Source organism: Chlamydotis macqueenii, chromosome 5 (genome assembly GCF_036417535.1).
Source record: "Chlamydotis macqueenii isolate bChlMac1 chromosome 5, bChlMac1.mat, whole genome shotgun sequence".
NCBI classification, from domain to species: domain Eukaryota; kingdom Metazoa; phylum Chordata; class Aves; order Otidiformes; family Otididae; genus Chlamydotis; species Chlamydotis macqueenii.
Window position 1 is genome coordinate 30,486,401 of NC_141560.1, and position 18,837 is coordinate 30,505,237.

General features: G+C 35.1%; 1 protein-coding gene across 15 annotated transcripts in view; it reads left to right on the top strand.

Annotated features, from left to right (window-relative positions):
- The window catches only part of HECTD1 (HECT domain E3 ubiquitin protein ligase 1), a 69,162-nt gene that overhangs the window by 12,907 nt on the left and 37,418 nt on the right, over nt 1-18,837 (top strand). For 7 of the 15 annotated variants that reach the window (XM_086750146.1, XM_086750133.1, XM_086750140.1 and 4 more), the window contains 12 exons: nt 5,242-5,476; nt 6,376-6,603; nt 9,950-10,231; nt 10,477-10,765; nt 11,099-11,175; nt 11,266-11,364; nt 11,708-11,822; nt 12,441-12,615; nt 14,094-14,232; nt 14,438-14,608; nt 15,076-15,298; nt 18,494-18,757. In XM_086750146.1, the coding sequence (XP_086606272.1) occupies nt 5,242-5,476; nt 6,376-6,603; nt 9,950-10,231; nt 10,477-10,765; nt 11,099-11,175; nt 11,266-11,364; nt 11,708-11,822; nt 12,441-12,615; nt 14,094-14,232; nt 14,438-14,608; nt 15,076-15,298; nt 18,494-18,757 (2,297 nt within the window). Of the gene's footprint in view, nt 1-5,241; nt 5,477-6,375; nt 6,604-6,976; nt 7,033-7,065; nt 7,085-8,528; nt 8,751-9,949; nt 10,232-10,476; nt 10,766-11,098; nt 11,176-11,265; nt 11,365-11,707; nt 11,823-12,440; nt 12,616-14,093; nt 14,233-14,437; nt 14,609-15,075; nt 15,299-18,493; nt 18,758-18,837 lie in introns of those variants that run through there. The other 8 variants (XM_086750136.1, XM_086750147.1, XM_086750148.1 and 5 more) reach the window with 5 other exon arrangements.

Below are 18,837 nucleotides of genomic sequence, written 5' to 3' on the forward strand. Positions count from 1 at the left end.
TTCTGTGGCACTAGGCACATATGCGTGTTCCTGTCCCTGAGACATGTAGAGCAGGTGCTCACAGTTTCAACCATGAGAGACCCATGTAATAGCTTAGTGCGGATTTTGGGATTAGAGGATGATCTCCATGAAGCTGACCTGTGTACTTCTATTTGTTACAGAAGTACAGTACAGTACAGTAACCTACTGCATAATGACTGAAGTTCTTCAGAATGGCAGCTGTACAATTTCATGCTGTAATTATTCTAGCCACCTCTTTGAGGAGACTATGACTGGAGCACTCGGGATGTGCTGTTACACCTTTCTTCTCTACTGTTACAGGCTCAGTTGTTGATCTAGACTGTGTGTGAATGACAGAACTGGTCAACTAACTGTTCTTTGTCTACTGGAACACTAGTTTGTGGTTTTCACCGTGAAATAAGTACAGTGTTGTTTTGCTGGAGAATATTGAAGTCTGTCTGTTTTTTTTTTTGCTTTGTATTGAGAGTGTTGCGTGTGTTAATCCCTCTGTTTGAAACTCCAGCAGTCCATGTGGTTTATCTAGTTGTGTGATAAGTTTACTCTCCCTTTATTCAGCTGCTGCTTTTGATTCTACCAAATCTTCCAGTGTCTGGACTGGGGGACTTTTTGCAAGGGATGTATCTTTAATTGTTACAGAACCAAGTTCAAAGTTCTTTTGCAACCTTCAGTAAGAGTAGCTCTTCACCTGTAGGTTGTACATCTTTCTCTTGTTCTGAGTATTATTGCTCACAGTAAAACAAAGTAGAGGATCATTCTTACCTGGTTATTTTGTATGCGTGTTCAGAGCAGCAATTTAGGTAGCAATTGTGGGCATAACAACAGCAGTGCAATTCATTCTTTTGATAGCTTTTGGAGAAGCCAGAATAAAAAATTGTCTTCACCATAACCTCTCTATTAAAATAGCAGAAAATACCGGTGATGGGTTAGCTGACAGTAAGCTGGTAGTAACATGCTTTAAAAAGCTGAGGAAGTGGAATAAGGAAATCCAATGTAATGATGAGATATGCTAAACAGTAAATTGCATTTGTCAGCACTGGTATCAAGATAAGATGTAATAATGTGGGATGATTAGTTTGCATTCTGTTGTCTGTATCTGTCCTATTGTACAATTATACTTTAGATTTTCTCTGATGTAGTCTGTTATTTTGCTGTGGTAGTGCAGGGAGATCCTGATCTGTGATGAGCCCTCAGGTGCTGCAAATACTAATGACTTGTGTGTCGCAGGCCATAGATTCAGAGAAGGAGCTGCTAAACATTTTAGGAACTTTTCTGGATAGGAGAAGACAATGCAATGAGAAGTTGAGAGCTAGTCATGAGTGAGGCTCGGTCTTGATCTACTGTGTCTAATGGTCACAAGACTGCAGTAAGTTAAGGTGGGAAGGTGGCAATTATTTTAAACTTGCAGGGTATGCATGTGTGTGTATGCATTCCTGGCTGCTTGCTTATAGGATATTAATGAAGGCCAGTCAACTACGTTTGTCCACAGGAAGCTACTGCTCCTGGATTGTTTCACTTAGTTCAGCACAGAAATTTACCATCTTATTCATAAAAATCTGCACAATTGGAATACTGTTTAAATTCTAGGAAATAATTTACATAAACTAATATATATATATATTATTTTTTTGCCTTGTCTCAAACTCTTAATACTCGCAGAGTGAAAGACTATCTGAAGAGGCTTGGGCACAGCTTCTTGAAGATGTGTTTCAGAGATGCATACAATAAAACTTAATAATTGTGTTTTCATAGAATTAGAAAAGATCTGTAGCTGACCAGAAAAACTGTTATATATGAGTACTAAGAACCTTGCATACTTGGCTAGCATAGTAAACATATATTTTTTTTCTACAGGTAATATCAGTACAAGTCCAAAATGTTAAAGAACAGTGCTGCTTAGAACAAAGTATAGCAATATATTGGCCTGAAATAATACTACAGAGCAGTGGACCAGATAGCGTAGAGATCCTGTTTGGCAATTGATCTGTGCTGGCCAAATATGTCTCTTGTGTCTGAGAACACAATGATGATTTGACTTAGTTTTCAAAGTCAGTGTCAGTGTTACTGTAATCCTTTGGGTTTGGAAAAAAAAAAAAGTTGAATCTCTTGGCAGCTGTGACCTCTCTGAAAAAGTGGTAGCTGTATATAATAGATTGTTAAGGCAGTGTTCATAAAACAATAATAAAAATACTTTTTGACAGTCTTGCTGCCAGAGACTCAGGGCTGATACAATCCAGGTCTGTCTGTTTTGCTTTCCTCAGAAATACTGCAGACTTCTATATGCATTTTATTGCCTGGTATGACTTTAGGGATAATAACTTATTTTGTATCACTGTACTGTGTAGAACTTGAACCAAGTTGTTTGAGCTGAGAGAGACATGAGGAGGAAGAAGGTGACGTGATTGTACACGTGTACTGAAAGAAAAATAAGAAACTCTCATTTGCTGTTTTGGAGACTAAGACAAAGATTCTGATGTTGTCATGTTGCTGATAACAATGTACAAGAAAAATGAAGTTTACTCTTCTATTACTTATAAATTTGTATGAGCTGTAAGAACGATCAAGCTATATATTATCTTTATATGTGTCATTATATGACTGATGCTTCTTCATAAACCATCTTGGTTTTCACATTTTTTTACTATGCATTTTTCTGTTACACATTGGTTACATGATTTATTAGATTAGTTTGTATTTGGTCTAGAGCATTCAATTAGAAGGCTAGATTTTTTTCATTGTTAGGTAACAGGCAACTGTTTAAAACTATTTGATGAGTTCTGCATTGGAATATGATTGATTAACTTAAAAAAATAAAAAATATTCAAGATAATATGCGTCACAAATGTTTAGTTTGCAGTAAATTAGTGTGTACTGTAGTGGATCCTGCATAAAATTTCATGCCACAAAGCCTGTGTGTGCTCTTCTGTTTTACTTTCAGGCTTGTGAGCTTGTGGTTTTGAGTGTGTTGGTTCTTGATTTGCTGTAGTAAAAAGGAGGGGGAAGAGAACTGATTCCTTAGCACTTAAATTAAAGCTTCAGCCTTGCTTTTTTTTTTTTTCCCTCCTGTTTTCCTTTCAGTCTTCCTTATTATTTATAAGGAAGTCTTTAATAAATCTTTACAGAATGTTTCTGCTGCCTTTTCTACATGGTGTAGTCTAGCTCCCAACTTCCTATTCACTAGCAATATCCAGCAAGACTAAATAAACCCAACAAAACCAAAACAAAAAACTAACTGAAGTGTTAAAAGAAAAAAGCATCACGTACCTAGAGCTCAGAGGCTGAAGCAGCTTGAAAGAATTTTCTGTGAAAGCTCTTGTTAAAATTAGATGTTGCTGTTTTCAGAAAGGATAAATAATTTTATTTTTTTCAGAGCAAGTGAAGTTCTTATTATTGCTGCTTTCATCAGAATTTGATGTGCATTACCATAGTCTACAAAACTAATTGAAGCCTGAGTAGCTTTTTATTTTGAGAATCAAGTAATTCCGCAGATTAGGTGGTGCAACATAAATTTACAGTTTCTTCCTGAAATCTTATGACACAACTTGTTTTCCTTATTGGAGGACTGGAAATCATTCCTCTAAGTCAGGAAACAAATGTCCTGACAGCAAATGGAGGTTGTTATTTGCCTCCTAATTGAAAAAGTATGGTCTCTGACTAATGTAGCTAGAGGTTCTGGCAACAAGTCATTCTAAAAAAACCTCAAACTTTTAAGTTTTTGCTGTGCTCTTGTAAGAAGAGCATTGCTGATACAGGGCACTGGCATTTGTGTGTTGGCAAATAATTCAATGTAAATAATAGGCTTTTAGTAACTTTGTATTTTTGCTATATCTGCTGGATAATTGGCTCTCGTGGCCAGGTGTTTTAAGGAGAGAAATTGATTTCTTCCACATTTTAAAATTTCCTTTTTCAAAAAATACAGCCAAATTCCATTTGTGATGTATCTTTGTATAAACCATAAGAAAAAATGTAAATGTTAGATTTACTAACTATTGCTTTTAACTCCATGCAAAAACCTAGAGGGTTTTTTCTGCTGCTGTCTTTGTAAATCTAAGAAAAGTGGTTTACTACTACTTGCTAGTAATACAATGGAGCTAGTGGAGCTCCTTACCTTCCACTTAGTTATATGTGCGTGGCTTTGTTTTCCTGGGCTTTTTTGGTGTGGTGGGTTTTTTGTTGGTTTTTTTTTTTTTAAGATTTGTGTTTGTTGGTAATTTTTTTCCTTGCGATATAATGTTTAAAGAACACTGTTTATAGCAGTGTTTCAGTGATCTGTCTGGTGTTGCATAAAATGCAGTGTAAAAGATCCAACACTGAAACATTATAATAGGTAGCGCTGTCTGCTTTAAATTTCATATACTGAAATACTTGTGTCATTGTATGATAGTCGTCTAATAATGACAACAAATTTCAGACTTTTTTTTCCAGTGGATACTGTGTAAACTCTTTTTAAGAAAGAAGTGGAGTTAAATAGCAAATTTCTTAAGAACAACAGACAGTATGGGCTGGATATAGTTGAAGATGTCCCTGCTCCTTGCAGCGGGGTTGGACTAAATGACCTTTAAAGGTCCCTTCCAACTCTAACGATTCTGTGATTCTATGGTAGGCTAATAAAAGTATGAAATATGTGATTTAACTTTATCTAGGCTTCACTTGTTAATTTGTGTCATTAAGGATCATTGGGTAATGTATTTATTTGTCAGGTAATATTATTTACTTCATAAAGCATGGGCAGGTCTTCAAGGAAACTATTAACATTTTGCTGTCCCAGGATTTTGGTGCCTTTGTATGAGTCACTGTGCATACCAGATGGGATACTGAGTTACCTCTGGGTTCGTCTTCAGAATGATTCATCAACGAGTACTTCACCTGTCTTGCAGACCGGAAAACATGCTGTTATTTTTTTTCTTTCTCTTTGTAGGTTAATTACTAAAATGATTTCCCAAGAGGATCATTTTTTTCCCTGTATGGCTGTAAAATTTCAAGAATATTTTTTTATTCTCGGTTCCTCCCCTAATGCAACATCTTTTTGGAATACTAGTTTGAATTGTAGGGTTTGTATGAGATACCTCATCCTAGCATTCTAAAGGAATATTACTATAAAGTAATAGAACAAATCATGTCAGCATGAAAAACATTGATCTGTTAATGTGAAAGTGTATGAAATTACTTAACGTGGAGAAACTTGCACAATTTAGTAATGTTTTGTTGTGGTTTTTCTTGCAGATGCCCTCCTCGAACTTTTTTACCAGCACTGTGCAAAATTTTTCTCGATGAAAGTGCTCCAGACAATGTATTAGAAGTCACAGCTCGTGCCATAACGTATTATCTGGATGTATCAGCTGAATGTACCCGTAGGATTGTGGGAGTGGATGGAGCTATCAAGGCACTTTGTAATCGTTTAGTAGTCGTTGAACTTAACAACAGAACCAGCAGAGATTTGGCTGAGCAGTGTGTGAAGGTATATATTCTGAAGAACGTTCTGTTCTTAAGAAGGAGCTGGAAAAATTGCTATTTCTGAAGAGCTTTCTCATATTCTAATCCTATTTATTTTATTAAAATATGAAAGAAAAACAGAGTATGATAAAAATGTACATGCCAGCAATGCTGCTTGTTTTTACTGTTAGTCTGGTGCTCTTCAAGGCTGAGATTCCTTTAAAAAAAGTATAGAAAAGGAAAAAAAAAATAGAATAAAGTTTTCCTGTTTATCTTACATGACTAGAATGCTAAGGGCTAATTTTATGCTAAAAAGCAAATGAGAATTACTCCAGATGTAGATAAATTACCTGCTGTAAAGAAAATTGTCTGCTATCTCTTCAGTAACACTAGGTGCAGCTCCTCTGCACTCTTGTGAAGTTATCAGAAAAATTTACCAGACTCATAAAATCTCTTGTTTATCATAGCATAACATCATGGCCATGTGATAGCATGTAGTTTGAGCCCTTGATTACCATGGCATCAGACTTCATGCATCTAGCTCCCTATTTACTAGTTCTAGTCTACTCAAAAGTACATCAGGTAAGTGCTGGAGTAACCATACTCTTGGAAGTTTCAGAGCTCTCAGTTGTGTGTTATCCAAAGACTTCATTCTCCCAGGAAAAGGTACTATTATTTACCTGTGTCTCATGAACACCTGTTACAACCATGCTGTTGAGGGATGTTCTTGTATTTGCTCCTGAATTTTGAAGGAAACTATAACTAGTAGAATACTGGAGGCTTTGACCCTTTCTGGCTATTGAGGAAGAAAGGGGTTTTTCTGTTCTATTGTTTCATTTTCTTGACCAGTTCTGTAGATGGATATAAACAAATAACTGACTTTTAATGTGTACTTCATTCTAATTAAATTTCGTTTTGTCATAGGTGTTAGAATTAATCTGTACCCGTGAATCAGGAGCTGTATTTGAAGCTGGAGGGTTGAATTGTGTTCTAACATTCATTCGTGACAGTGGACACCTTGTTCATAAAGATACTTTGCATTCAGCTATGGCTGTAGTATCCAGACTCTGCGGCAAAATGGAGCCTCAGGATTCTTCATTAGAGATCTGTGTGGAATCGTTGTCAAGTTTGTTAAAACACGAAGACCATCAGGTACTGTAATAGTTGGCTCATATGCTGTTAATTTAACTCCCATGATGTTTAATAAATGAAAGGCTAGGTATTTTTATACAGCTTCCGCAACTATATGTTTATGTAGTAGTTTTTATATTTGGGTATTACAATAGTTTTCTTTACAATTGTGATGACAAACTGTGTAGCGTTTGAGTCCAAGCACTATTGTGTGAATATGATCTTATTTAACCTCTGAAAACTTTATTGAAAAATATCCTGTAACTTTTTTTCAGTGCATTTTGAAATACTTTCTGAAGTAATTGTTCTGTCTGCGCCTCAGTCACTATTAAATTGAGCATAAATGAGACAAAAATCAATTTGGTTTGTTTTTCTTTTGCCAAACTAAGAGAAGTAGTAAAGACATCCATAATCAGTGCTAAAACATGACATTGGAAGCCAGCTTAAATGGTACTACTACAGATGCAACACCACTTCTTTATTGCAGTTTTATTAACTAGAGGTGAAGTAATCATTGTGAAATCTAGAAAACGAATCCTATAGAAATTATTTTCCTACTAGTGGAATCCTTTTGTGTATGTCATACTCATGCTTTGCAATAGCTATTTAGCCAAATTCTTACTGTACCCTGGCCAGGCTTCTTGTCCATACCATTCTCAATCCCCATTGTGCTCCCACCTCTGTCCTCGTTCCTTTCTCTATGCCACTGCCTAATTATTAAGCACATCATATTTGGGAGACTAAACCTTTTTGCCTGTGAGCTAAATTTTTAAAAATATATTTCTAGATCTTTTTGAAAGACCCAGTCACACTAACCATTTCAGAACAAACTGCCATGGTTTTTTGGCATTACATAACTTTATTAATGTACTGATCCTCTCAAGCGAGCCAGTGCTGAAATTCAGACAATAAGTCTGTAGTATTTTAACTGTTTCATAATTTATAATGTTTTTGAAAGAAAGTAATTGCAGGGGCTGTTGGAGATCTGAATGAGAGTTCAGATAAACTTTAAGAGAAGTGTGCTTAAGATTGGAGTAACCCAGATGATAATAAGTAAATCTGTACTGGTATCCTTGAGAAAGATACTCTGTGTGAAACAAGCCTCAGAATTTACAGTGAATGTTGATGTGTGTTGTGGGTTTGCCCAGTAACTTCCTTTGTAAAGTTTTGTTGTTCCACCCTCATCCTTTTACACTGCTGGATTTGGTCACTTTGTGTGGGCTGCCAGTTATAACATCACTTGAGGGAAGAGTTCAGACCAGATGAATGTGGGCCCAAGAACAGCTTGTATACAAGTTTGGTTTTTTAACCTTCCTACTGAACTTGTGGTTTAATGAGAAGAAATGTAAATAGCTTCCACAGTACTCTTTTGCTTTGTAAACTGATGCCACTAATGTGGTGTATTAAATAATAGCTGAACCTTTCTTGTGTTTTTCTGGTGGAGCTGTTTTGGTAAAAAAAAAAATCCATAAAGTATATACAAGCAGAATTGTTTATCCATCGTGTTGTCAAAGAACTGGAACAAAATGCCAGAGGACATGAGTAGTGACCATTAAAAGATAAAGAAAAAATCCCTTGCAAAAAAGTACTGATAAATCAGAATGCTTGGCATACCAGGACCATGCCAGAAGTTTAGCATGCTTTGCATTTATTCAAGAGAAAGTTTGGTTTTCAAGTCCTTGCAAACTTAAGGAAGATTTAAGATTTTAACTTTATGAAGTCTGGCTAATACTCTAATCTCGTTTTGTTTGTTGATGAGTAACTGTCTTTAAGCCCTTGGTATGTGATACTTGACAGTCATTTTGAAAATGGACTGTCCTAGAAGTTGATGTCATTTTAGGGAGTAAGAACTGTAGTAATTTAGAGTTTGGTGAATAGTAGGTATTGTTGGTTTTTTGTCTTGTGAGGGTTCTTTTTACTATTTCTTGATAACCAGTCTGCTTTAGTATTGCACATCTGTGAAGAAAAATGTGCCAGAAGCAGCTCATCTTGATATGTCTATGCAAACCTCCTGATCTGGAAGATGGAGACACTGTTAGTGTGTAGATGAGAGAGATGTTAAAGGCAAAGCTTCCATTTCTTTTCAACACCAACATGAAAAGAAGTCAGACTCTTTCCTGGGCAGTTGGCCAGCAGTACTTCTTGCTGAATTATTAAGAGGATCATCAGTAAGCCTTGTTTCCACAATGTCACTATTTTGTTTCTTTTTTTTTTTCTTTAGTGACAAACGTAAATTTGGCAGTTGGTATTTTATTGTCACAAAAATACTTGCATATCCTGAGTCATGTGCTCAGTGGACAATCTGGGTTATCTAAGGGTAAAATCTGGTTTTCCTCGTTTGTCCTGTTTTTAGATTTGGTCCAAAAATTAGTGAAAATAGGCTTGGAGAAAAAATTATTTTACTTGTAAGAAGTATGTAGACATTTAATTACAACTTTACCTATTGAACTTCACTTTCAGTTTAGTACTTTGGGAATCTGAGTTGATATCTCAGCTAATGACTTTTTTGATCACATTTCTTTTAATAGAAAGCACTAAATTAATATAAATACTGTAATATTAGCATAATATTAATTATAAATATAAATTTAAACCAGAATATTTTATATTCTATAAAAATAGATGATAAAACTGCAAAGACATTTGAAAATCTATCTTCATTTTTCTTTGAGGAACAAATTTGAAATTAAGTAAATGTGTGAAAGTTAGGAAGTAAGATCTCATAGTGCCTTTTGTTGGTGTTTTGGGGCTTGTTGGCTTTGTTTGGTTTTTTTTTTTTTTTCTACGTTTTATTATTAGAAAGCTGCTTTCACAGTTTTGACATCAGAACAACTAGAAGGTTAAGCACTTCATATTTCACTACCAAACTGAGTTGGGTTTGTTTTTTTTTCAAACTGTATTGTCAGAATGGACAATTGCTAGTGGGGATTATAAATAGTTCTTTCCTGTAAAAAAATAATTGTTTCCTATAAATTGTTTTTAAAATGTGCTTGCAACATCTATTAATTTGGCAACTTGATTATTGAATGTGTGTTTCTAGGTTGGCTTGGGGTTTTGCTCACCTAGTTAAGGAGATGCTCACAATGCTGAAGTTTAGACAAAGAAAAATAGTTTCCTTGATTTCTGTACATCATCAACAGAGTGAAAAGGTGGGGGAAACCCAACAATACAATCCTTCAACAAGCAGTTCAGAGCACTGTTGGGGTCAAACTCCAAGTTTCTGGCTTAAAAAGCCTGTCTCCTCTGTTCATTGACTTTGAGGGGAACATGGGGAAATCAGCTGCTTATGTGTCCTGCGTTCTTGTGAATATCCCCTTAGCGTCTTCTCATTTTAAGTAACATATTTCTCATCTTTTCTCTTTCTTAGGTTTCAGATGGAGCTCTGAGATGCTTTGCTTCATTAGCTGACAGATTTACACGGCGTGGAGTTGACCCAGCCCCATTAGCTAAGCATGGATTAACTGAGGAGTTGTTGTCTCGCATGGCAGCTGCTGGTGGGACAGCATCAGGACCATCTTCAGCTTGCAAACCTGGACGGAGTAGCACTGGAGCACCATCTACAGCTGCAGACTCTAAATTAAGTAATCAGGTGTCAACTATTGTAAGCCTGTTGTCAACCCTGTGTAGAGGCTCTCCAGTAGTAACACATGTAAGAAATACTTTTACACTATGGCTTTTTGTTCTTATAGGGTTTTTCCCTTCATGTACTTAAATATATGCAAGATTTGTGTTGCTATTTTATATATAGATATACAGATTTTTAGATTTTATTTATATGTATATACACACATATAGGTTGTTTATAAAGAGGGGAAAAGAGGAAACATTTCATATGGAAATGAAACCCAATTCTGATAGTATTTTCTAAAGCCCTGTATATTTTTTATTGTTCAGACTTTTAATTATTTCCAGGATCTCCTAAGATCTGAACTTCCAGATTCTATAGAAAGTGCGTTGCAGGGTGATGAGAGATGTGTACTGGATACCATGCGGTTAGTAGATCTTCTTTTGGTGCTACTGTTCGAAGGGAGAAAAGCCCTGCCAAAATCCAGTGCTGGATCTACAGGCAGAATTCCAGGATTGCGAAGACTGGATAGTTCTGGGGAGCGTTCTCATCGGCAGCTGATAGATTGCATCCGCAGTAAGGATACTGATGCACTAATAGATGCTATTGACACAGGAGGTAAGCAAAAAAACTCTGAAAAAGAGAATGAGATAAGTAAAGAATCTTTTTTTTTTTTTTATAGTCTATAATGTCATAACAAATACTTAGGTAGTACCTTGAATTTCTTTATATACAGGTTCACTTATTTAGTTAAATACACAACAGATCTTGTTAGTAAGAATTCCTATGCAACTTATTTTTAAAATTAAAATTAAATTAAGGGCATAAATGCTTCCCTAGAGTTATTGAGGATGCTTAATTTTTTTTTTAAGACTTACCATTTATTTGAACTGATGAAGTTTAATTTGTAATTCTGGGAGCTTGATTATTTTATTTAATTTTATCTTCCAGCTTTTGAAGTAAATTTTATGGATGATGTAGGACAAACTCTTTTAAACTGGGCCTCAGCTTTTGGAACTCAGGAAATGGTAAATTAGTTTTACAGAATCTTAAAAACCTAGGTTATTTATGTAAAGAAAGAGATGAAAAAAACTGGTTTCCTTTTTCTTGTTTAACAGGTAGAATTTCTCTGTGAAAGGGGTGCTGATGTTAACAGAGGTCAGAGGTCATCCTCGTTACATTATGCAGCATGTTTTGGAAGACCTCAGGTAGCAAAGGTATGGTTTAAACTGACACTGTTAGAAAGCCTTGCGTACTGGCTTTTTGCCTTGTTCCGTACAGAACGCAAGATGCAATATGTTTAACATATGCCCTGTTAAATATTTACATGTTTTTTACAGTGTTTATCAAAATATAATTTTTTTTTGTTATGATAGGGCAGTAATATGCATGAAAGTGGTTTTATATTAGTTCTACAAATGTAAAAAGCACATAATGTTCTAACTTTGCTTGCAAGCATGAGAAAAGTGTAGGAAAGATGTATGAAAAACATGTTTACTACCTTGGAAGAAGGAATTTACATTTTTATTTTTTTTTTAATTTAAAAATATTTGTTCTCAGACTCTCTTACGACATGGTGCAAACCCAGATTTGAGAGATGAAGATGGAAAGACTCCTTTAGACAAAGCTCGCGAAAGGGGACACAGTGAAGTAGTAGCTATTCTTCAGTCTCCAGGTGAGTGCTGTTTTTAAATCCATACCCCTGCTAGTAGCAATGCTTAGATATGTTAAGTAATTAAATTTTAGAATTTTACTCTATTAAGATTAATTTTTAAAAATAGTATTTTGTGACCAACCTTCCTTAACCTACAGAGCATATATCAAAACCTTAATATTTCTGATGTTCTTAAGAGATGGGGATTACTGCTCGTGCCCAGTGCCAGTGGTCCTGCTCTAGAGCTGTGGAATGGGGCTAGACTAGGATTTTGCTGTGGGTTCAGAGGACGTCAGCCTTGGTAGCTTCTATGGCATCCTGTGTTTCTACATGGGAACTGTACCTTACCTGTTTGTGAAGCTTTTCTGGTGCTGGAGCCATAGGTGGTTATGTGTTCGTATTTAGTTCTCTTTAAGGACTTTGAGCTTCTCCTATGAGCAGCCTTTGGTAGTACTTGTTATCAAACAATTTTCTTCAAGAAGTCTTGCACATACAAATTTTATGTTTTTAGGAATGCATATTCCTGTTCAGGTACTTAGATGTCAGTAAAGAAAACTTTTACATTTATTTGAAGGGGTTTTTTGTTTATTGGTTTGTTTTTTGTCGTTAAGCATTTTTGGGGAAAAAAATATTTTCTAGGGGACTGGATGTGTCCTGTTAACAAAGGAGATGAGAAGAAAAAGAAAGATGCAAACAAGGATGAGGAAGAATGTAATGAACCCAAAGGAGATCCAGAAATGGCACCCATATACTTGAAAAGATTATTGCCTGTGTTTGCACAAACATTTCAACAAACTATGTTGCCTTCAATACGGTAATAGTCATGACAGACAATTTCCCTGCATATTTTGAATTTCTTCATAGACTGTGTTAAAAAAGCCAAGGTGGATTTTTTTCAGTTAAAATTGTAACATCTAAAAGTTTAAGTAATGCAAGTGGCGCTTAAACGTATTTCTCTTTGAATAGAAGGGATGGTTTAAAAGGTGTTGCAAGTCTGATTTTTACTTAGTATTTTAAGTAGCATTTTTTCCTTTCTGGGCAAGTAGTGTCTTGGAAAAAATACGGTTAGTCAGGAGTGAGAGAGAGAAGCGTGCTCTTGACTAGAGCAGCATGATAAAAGAATACTATAGTCATGTAGTACCTTGTATAGACTGTGTATACTGTGTATCTGTTTACAGCTGTTTGTAGCCACTATAATGAAAGTACTAATTTAAGAGAGGAAAACTAATGAAATGGTATCAAGATACATTCATTGGAAAATCGAAAAAGACTGGAAAAAGCTGTTGTAGAAGGTCTTACAAGGCTTCTTAGCAGCTTAAAGGTTAATCAGTTGGAGAAGATGCCTCTTACTGAGAGAATTAAAAGAATGTAATCTAATTTAGTACTGAAAAAGTAATACTGTGGGTGGCATAATGGTTGTCATAAATTGCATCTGACCATAACCTCTCAGGCTTTTGCGCTACAAATATAACATTTGCTTAATCTCTTATTTGTGTTCCTAGTGTTGATAGTTACTTCGAGGGGGTGAAAATACAAGATAAAAAGGGGTGCTAGTGGAGAGAGACTCTATGTGAGCTAATGAGAGGAAGGTTAAACTAGGTCATTTTAAATGAAGGAAATAAGAAACTATGTTAACAATCTGTGCATGAATAGCTGTTATTGCAGATTGTGGAAATAAGTAGTTGTCTTTCTGTATTTTAAAGTTTTCTTTATGAATTAAGTAAATCATGTTTTTAAAAGTTAGTCAAATAAAAATTCAACTTTAACTATACCGAAGTGATGGGCGTCCAAATTAATTGTAGTTCTTGATATGGAAAGCTGCATGATCTAATGATAATTTTAGACTTTGAAGCTCTAGGGATCTTACAAAAACGTGAGAAGTCTGTGACAGAAACGGAAGGCCGGATGCCTGGGAAGGAGATGAAGTGTGCAGAAGTGAATTGCCATCACTAAGAGCGGATAAAGACACAATGTAGAATAGATTTACCTAGAAGAAGGGCTGAGGAGAGAAAATATGTTAGGCTTATAGTGCTGTAGAATCAAAAAACGTCAGTAGGTGAATTACTTTTAGAAGTAATCGAGGGCTTATTAACAATAACTAATTTTGGTTCCAATAACCAGAACTGGGACATTTTTTTTTTTGTTTTTGTTTTGAAAGCGTACATGAATGTAGTGCCAAAGCAGTTTTGTCTTGAACCTTTCTGTTGCCTTGATTTGTGAGAATCTTTTTTTTTTTTTTTTTTTTTTTCCCCTAACTTTTTTTTTTAATTGTTTCCTGTGTTCTCCTTTAAGGAAAGCAAGTCTTGCCCTCATTAGAAAAATGATACATTTTTGTTCTGAGGCGCTACTGAAAGAGGTTTGTGACTCTGATGCTGGCCACAATCTGCCCACAATACTGGTTGAGATAACGGCTACAGTTCTTGATCAAGAGGTAGGAAGAAAGAAAATGTTGTCCTTTTATGAAACCAGTGCAAAAAAAGAGGGTTGTGCACACTGATCCCATGTATTTATTAATAACTAACCCTAAAGTGTTTATAGCATCCATCTTTGACCGCGTGACCAAGTTCTGCATGTAAAGATATTTTTAGGTAAAGAGATCTCCTTTATTATTTCCTTTCCATCCCAATGTATTACAGGATGATGATGATGGCCATTTGCTAGCCTTGCAGATCATAAGGGATTTGGTGGATAAAGGTGGTGATCTCTTTCTAGACCAACTGGCTAGACTTGGTGTAATTAGTAAAGTGTCAACTTTGGCCGGGCCGTCATCTGATGATGAAAATGAAGAGGAGTCTAAACCTGAGAAAGTAAGTATGGAATTGTTAGCTTTATTTGTTCCTATAAAACCATTACTTCTATTACAATTGTCACAGAAAATGTCTGGGGGGAGGTAATTAGGTTATCGAATCAATCCTTATTGAACTAGATGGCCCGTGGAGGTCCCTTCCAACTGCAACCATTTTGTGATTCTTTTCTTGCAATACAAGTTATGAACAGAGGTGGATGTCCCAGTCAGTAGGCTGTTGGTTATTCTTGAGTAGAGAAATCTATCTGAAAGGAAACAACTGCTTAAAAGTATCTTTCTCTATTAAAGAATAATTCTAAAGATACATTTTATAGACAGAAGTAGCATAATTCCTGTACTTTCTGTTTGAGTAATTCTTTTTCTCTTGAAGACTTTAAAAAATGTCTCTGTTTTGTGTGTTGGTTTTTTGTTGGTTTTGGGGTTTTTTAATGGGTTGGAGTTTTTTGTTTTAATACGATTTTATTACAGGAGGATGAACCACAGGAGGATGCTAAAGAACTGCAACAGGGTAAACCATATCACTGGAGAGACTGGTCAATCATTAGGGGAAGAGACTGCCTGTATATTTGGAGTGATGCTGCAGCCCTGGAACTATCTAATGGTAGTAACGGATGGTTCAGATTTATCTTGGATGGAAAACTGGCCACAATGTATTCCAGTGGCAGCCCTGAAGGAGGATCCGATAGTTCAGGTAGTTTCTGTACAATTTAAATCCAAGTTAAGTTCTGGAACTGTTGTATTTGCTTATATCATTTGATTGGAGCTATTTTGTTTTGCAGGAATTGGCTTACTAAATAGTAAAGGATGTAAACAGGTGGAAGGTGGTTAGTTAATTGTGATGCTTTTTATCAGATAGCATGTGACCATAACTTTACTTCCTTGGTGAATTGTGTTAAGTAAACATCTTGCCAGTAAAAGTCTATTAACTTCGTTTTGTTTTAATTCTTCTCCATGCATACTTAATTTTTTCACCCCAGTCATTAAAAGCACTTTGTAGTGGCCGTCCTAGGAAAAGCAGGTTGAAATGGCGATTTGTTGTTTGCTTCTAGCAAATTGCATGTGTTTGAAGACAAAGTAATGGAAAGTTTCTCATCAACATTGGGAAACAAATTACAGTGTCTTAATTGTTTGTTGGAGAGAGGATAAGGGAACAGACCTTATGCACTGGCAATGAACAGGTGGTTTTAATTTTCTGTACAGAGCACAGAACTTGTTCTGGATGCAGAAACAACCCTCCTTTATTGTTTCTCTTTTTTTTTTTTTTTATTATGTTTTCAACAAGCCATTGAGTGAAAGAACAGAACATATTATAATTCAGGATAGAAATGAAGTGCTAATGACTTTATCCATCAATTTTGGGGCATGAAGATAAAATGTGATGTAGTGTGTTTCTAGATTATAACATAGCTGGAAACCACTCGTAGACTTATTTTTGTCAGAAAATGTATCCTTGCATTCTTTTTAACAAAGCTGATACCTTAAAAGGTAAACGGTTTCTGTGTGGAGACACTTGTTTATCATACCATACAGTTCTGTGAAGTTCCATGAGGATAATTTCTTAAATACTCAGCCCCTAAATGCCAATTCTGCTTTCTTCCTTCTGAATTATGCAGATGTGGGGATGAGACTTTAGTGTTTCTGTACAAGATGAGTGTAATGGGGTGGCTCAGATGAATTTGGAGTGAAGAGAACTTAAACCAAAAGAAGTCAGATTGAGAATTTAAGAGTATGTGTCTCTTCATATCAGTCCTTTAAAAAAGATTGAATAAATCACAAGTTTTTGAACAAGATACTTAGCATGGATATTATGGAAGAGAACGAGCTGAACTCGGATTAAATGAGGCTTCTTGCAATTTTTTGTCAAATAGACATCTACTAAGAGTGCTGACGTTGCAGTGTAATTTGCCTGAACTTTAACCATTAGCTCTAAGTGTGTACAGCAGCCTCTTTTTTGCTTAAGAGATGAGAAACTAGCATTTGTTAAGTGTAACTTACAGTACAGTGTAGAATACTATAGGATAGTATCTTTAAGTCCTGAACTGCACTATATGTTCTGCTGTCCTAAATCATTACTGATTAAACTCATGGTATATTTTTTAGTAAATTCACATCTGTCAAGAATACAGAGGGTTGAGTAATATTATTTGTTAGTGTGTATCGCATGATGAAAGCTGGGGCCAGAGGGGGAGATACGTATATACTACGAACATTTTTGGAAGGTCTGTACTCACCCCTCTCCACATTAGCTTAATACTTGTTTTGTTTGAATTTTTAGAAAAAAAAAAAAGTTCAATGCAAAAATTGAAATTTAATGGTAATTCTGAAGCTTTAAGTGAGAAATTCTGTCTAAGGGAACCCAAAATTATTCAGAACCATGTATAATCATTCCACTTGCAGTGCGACATGCTGTATAATAAATTTGTTAAAATATGATTATGGAAATTTGGAAAGGTTTCATGAACAGAATTTTAATTTTGCATATAAAATTTCAAAATTCTTTTTATAAACCTCTCTGGATGCTATGAATTTTAAGCAATAAAGAATATCATGCCTCACAAGTGCATATTTTTTTTTTGCATAGAGATTATTTATTTTTGTATTATACAACAATAAAGATGGTAAATTTTAAAAACCTGCAGCATAAGTCATTGCAGCAAAAGGAAAACAGCAATTTTACAAGTGCATGAACTATGAAAGCTGTATTCATTAAATCAGTATGCTGAAAGATGAGGATACATGTTAACGTTGAAGTTGAGATGTAATCTCTCCATTAATGAGGTTATTGCATTTTTATTTGATGTGGATTTTTTTAATTTTTAAATTATAAACTCGTCAAATTTTATGGAATTATGCTAATTAATATCCCAAATATAGTGTGCAGTCTTTTAATTACTACAATATCAAAATATAATTTAATTAAAATCGAGATGCTTGTTTGGAGTAATTTCAAGCTAGATTACCTACATATCCTAAAAGGAGAATATGATCCCGTTTGTCATCTAGTAAGTATCTCCATATAAATACTAGTTTTTAATCAAGTCTCATGTGGTGCCAATAGAAGTTTGTTGGGTTTTTTTTTTTTTTAATTTCATGTTTTTCTCAGAGATATAGAGGTCCTTTAAATTTTTTTCTGGTTACTAAAAAAAGGAGCATCTGCATTATAATTTAAATTAGCATAATGTCACTGCATTAGGTAGCATAGTTGTGGCTTTCTTACTTTCTCTGAAGTGAATATAGAGGTTATACAAAGGAGATGAAGAAAAGTTTTAGTATAGCTTGTGAGAAAAAATTTTTTAGTGCCTTTGTGACACTTAATCTAAGCAAATAGCTTAGCTCAGCTCAGATTTGTTTTTAACATGTGCTGATTATCAGACTCTAAAGTTTAGTGATTTTTTTTTTTCCTGGTTTTTATATGGCTTCAACAGCTTTTCTCCACTTGCTTTAAGCTATGAAGTGGATTGCTGTTTTCCTGTTGGATAATTCATTTAATTTCCTGTTTCTAAAAATTCACTTTTGAGAATAGTTCATGCTGGCCGTAATGAGATAAACTTTTAGTCTTGCAAAAATAATTTATTTGGTTTATCATTAATTTCTTTCATCTTCCTATTATAATTGTAAAGGGGAATTAATACATCTGTCAGTAGCACCTTTCAGAAAGAGTTGCATTGTCCACTTTCACGTGATCATGGAATACATTACTGTTGAAGTACATAAATGTACTGAGAATAAATTTATAACACTTTAAGACCCTTAATTTCAAACTTAATTTTGCATTGAATGTACTCAGTTGTTTTGCTCTTGCAAAAAAAAAAAAAAATTTTTAACTATATGATGGTGGAATCAATTGTTGGAAGAAGAAAAAAAACATTTGTTTCTTTTTAAACAGAAAGTAGGAGTGAGTTCCTTGAGAAGTTGCAAAGAGCTCGAAGCCAAGTAAAACCGTCTACCACAAGCCAGCCAATTTTATCAACACCCGGGCCAACTAAACTTACTGTGGGAAACTGGTCACTCACCTGTTTAAAAGAAGGAGAAATTGCTATTCACAATTCTGATGGTCAGCAAGCTACAATACTGAAAGAAGATCTGCCAGGCTTTGTATTTGAATCTAACAGAGGAACAAAGCATTCGTTTACAGCTGAAACCTCTCTGGGTAAGTATGTAGGTATGTGTTACATGCAGGTAGGAGCAAGTGTATATGAGGTAGTTTTTCTGCATGTTGCTTGTCATAAC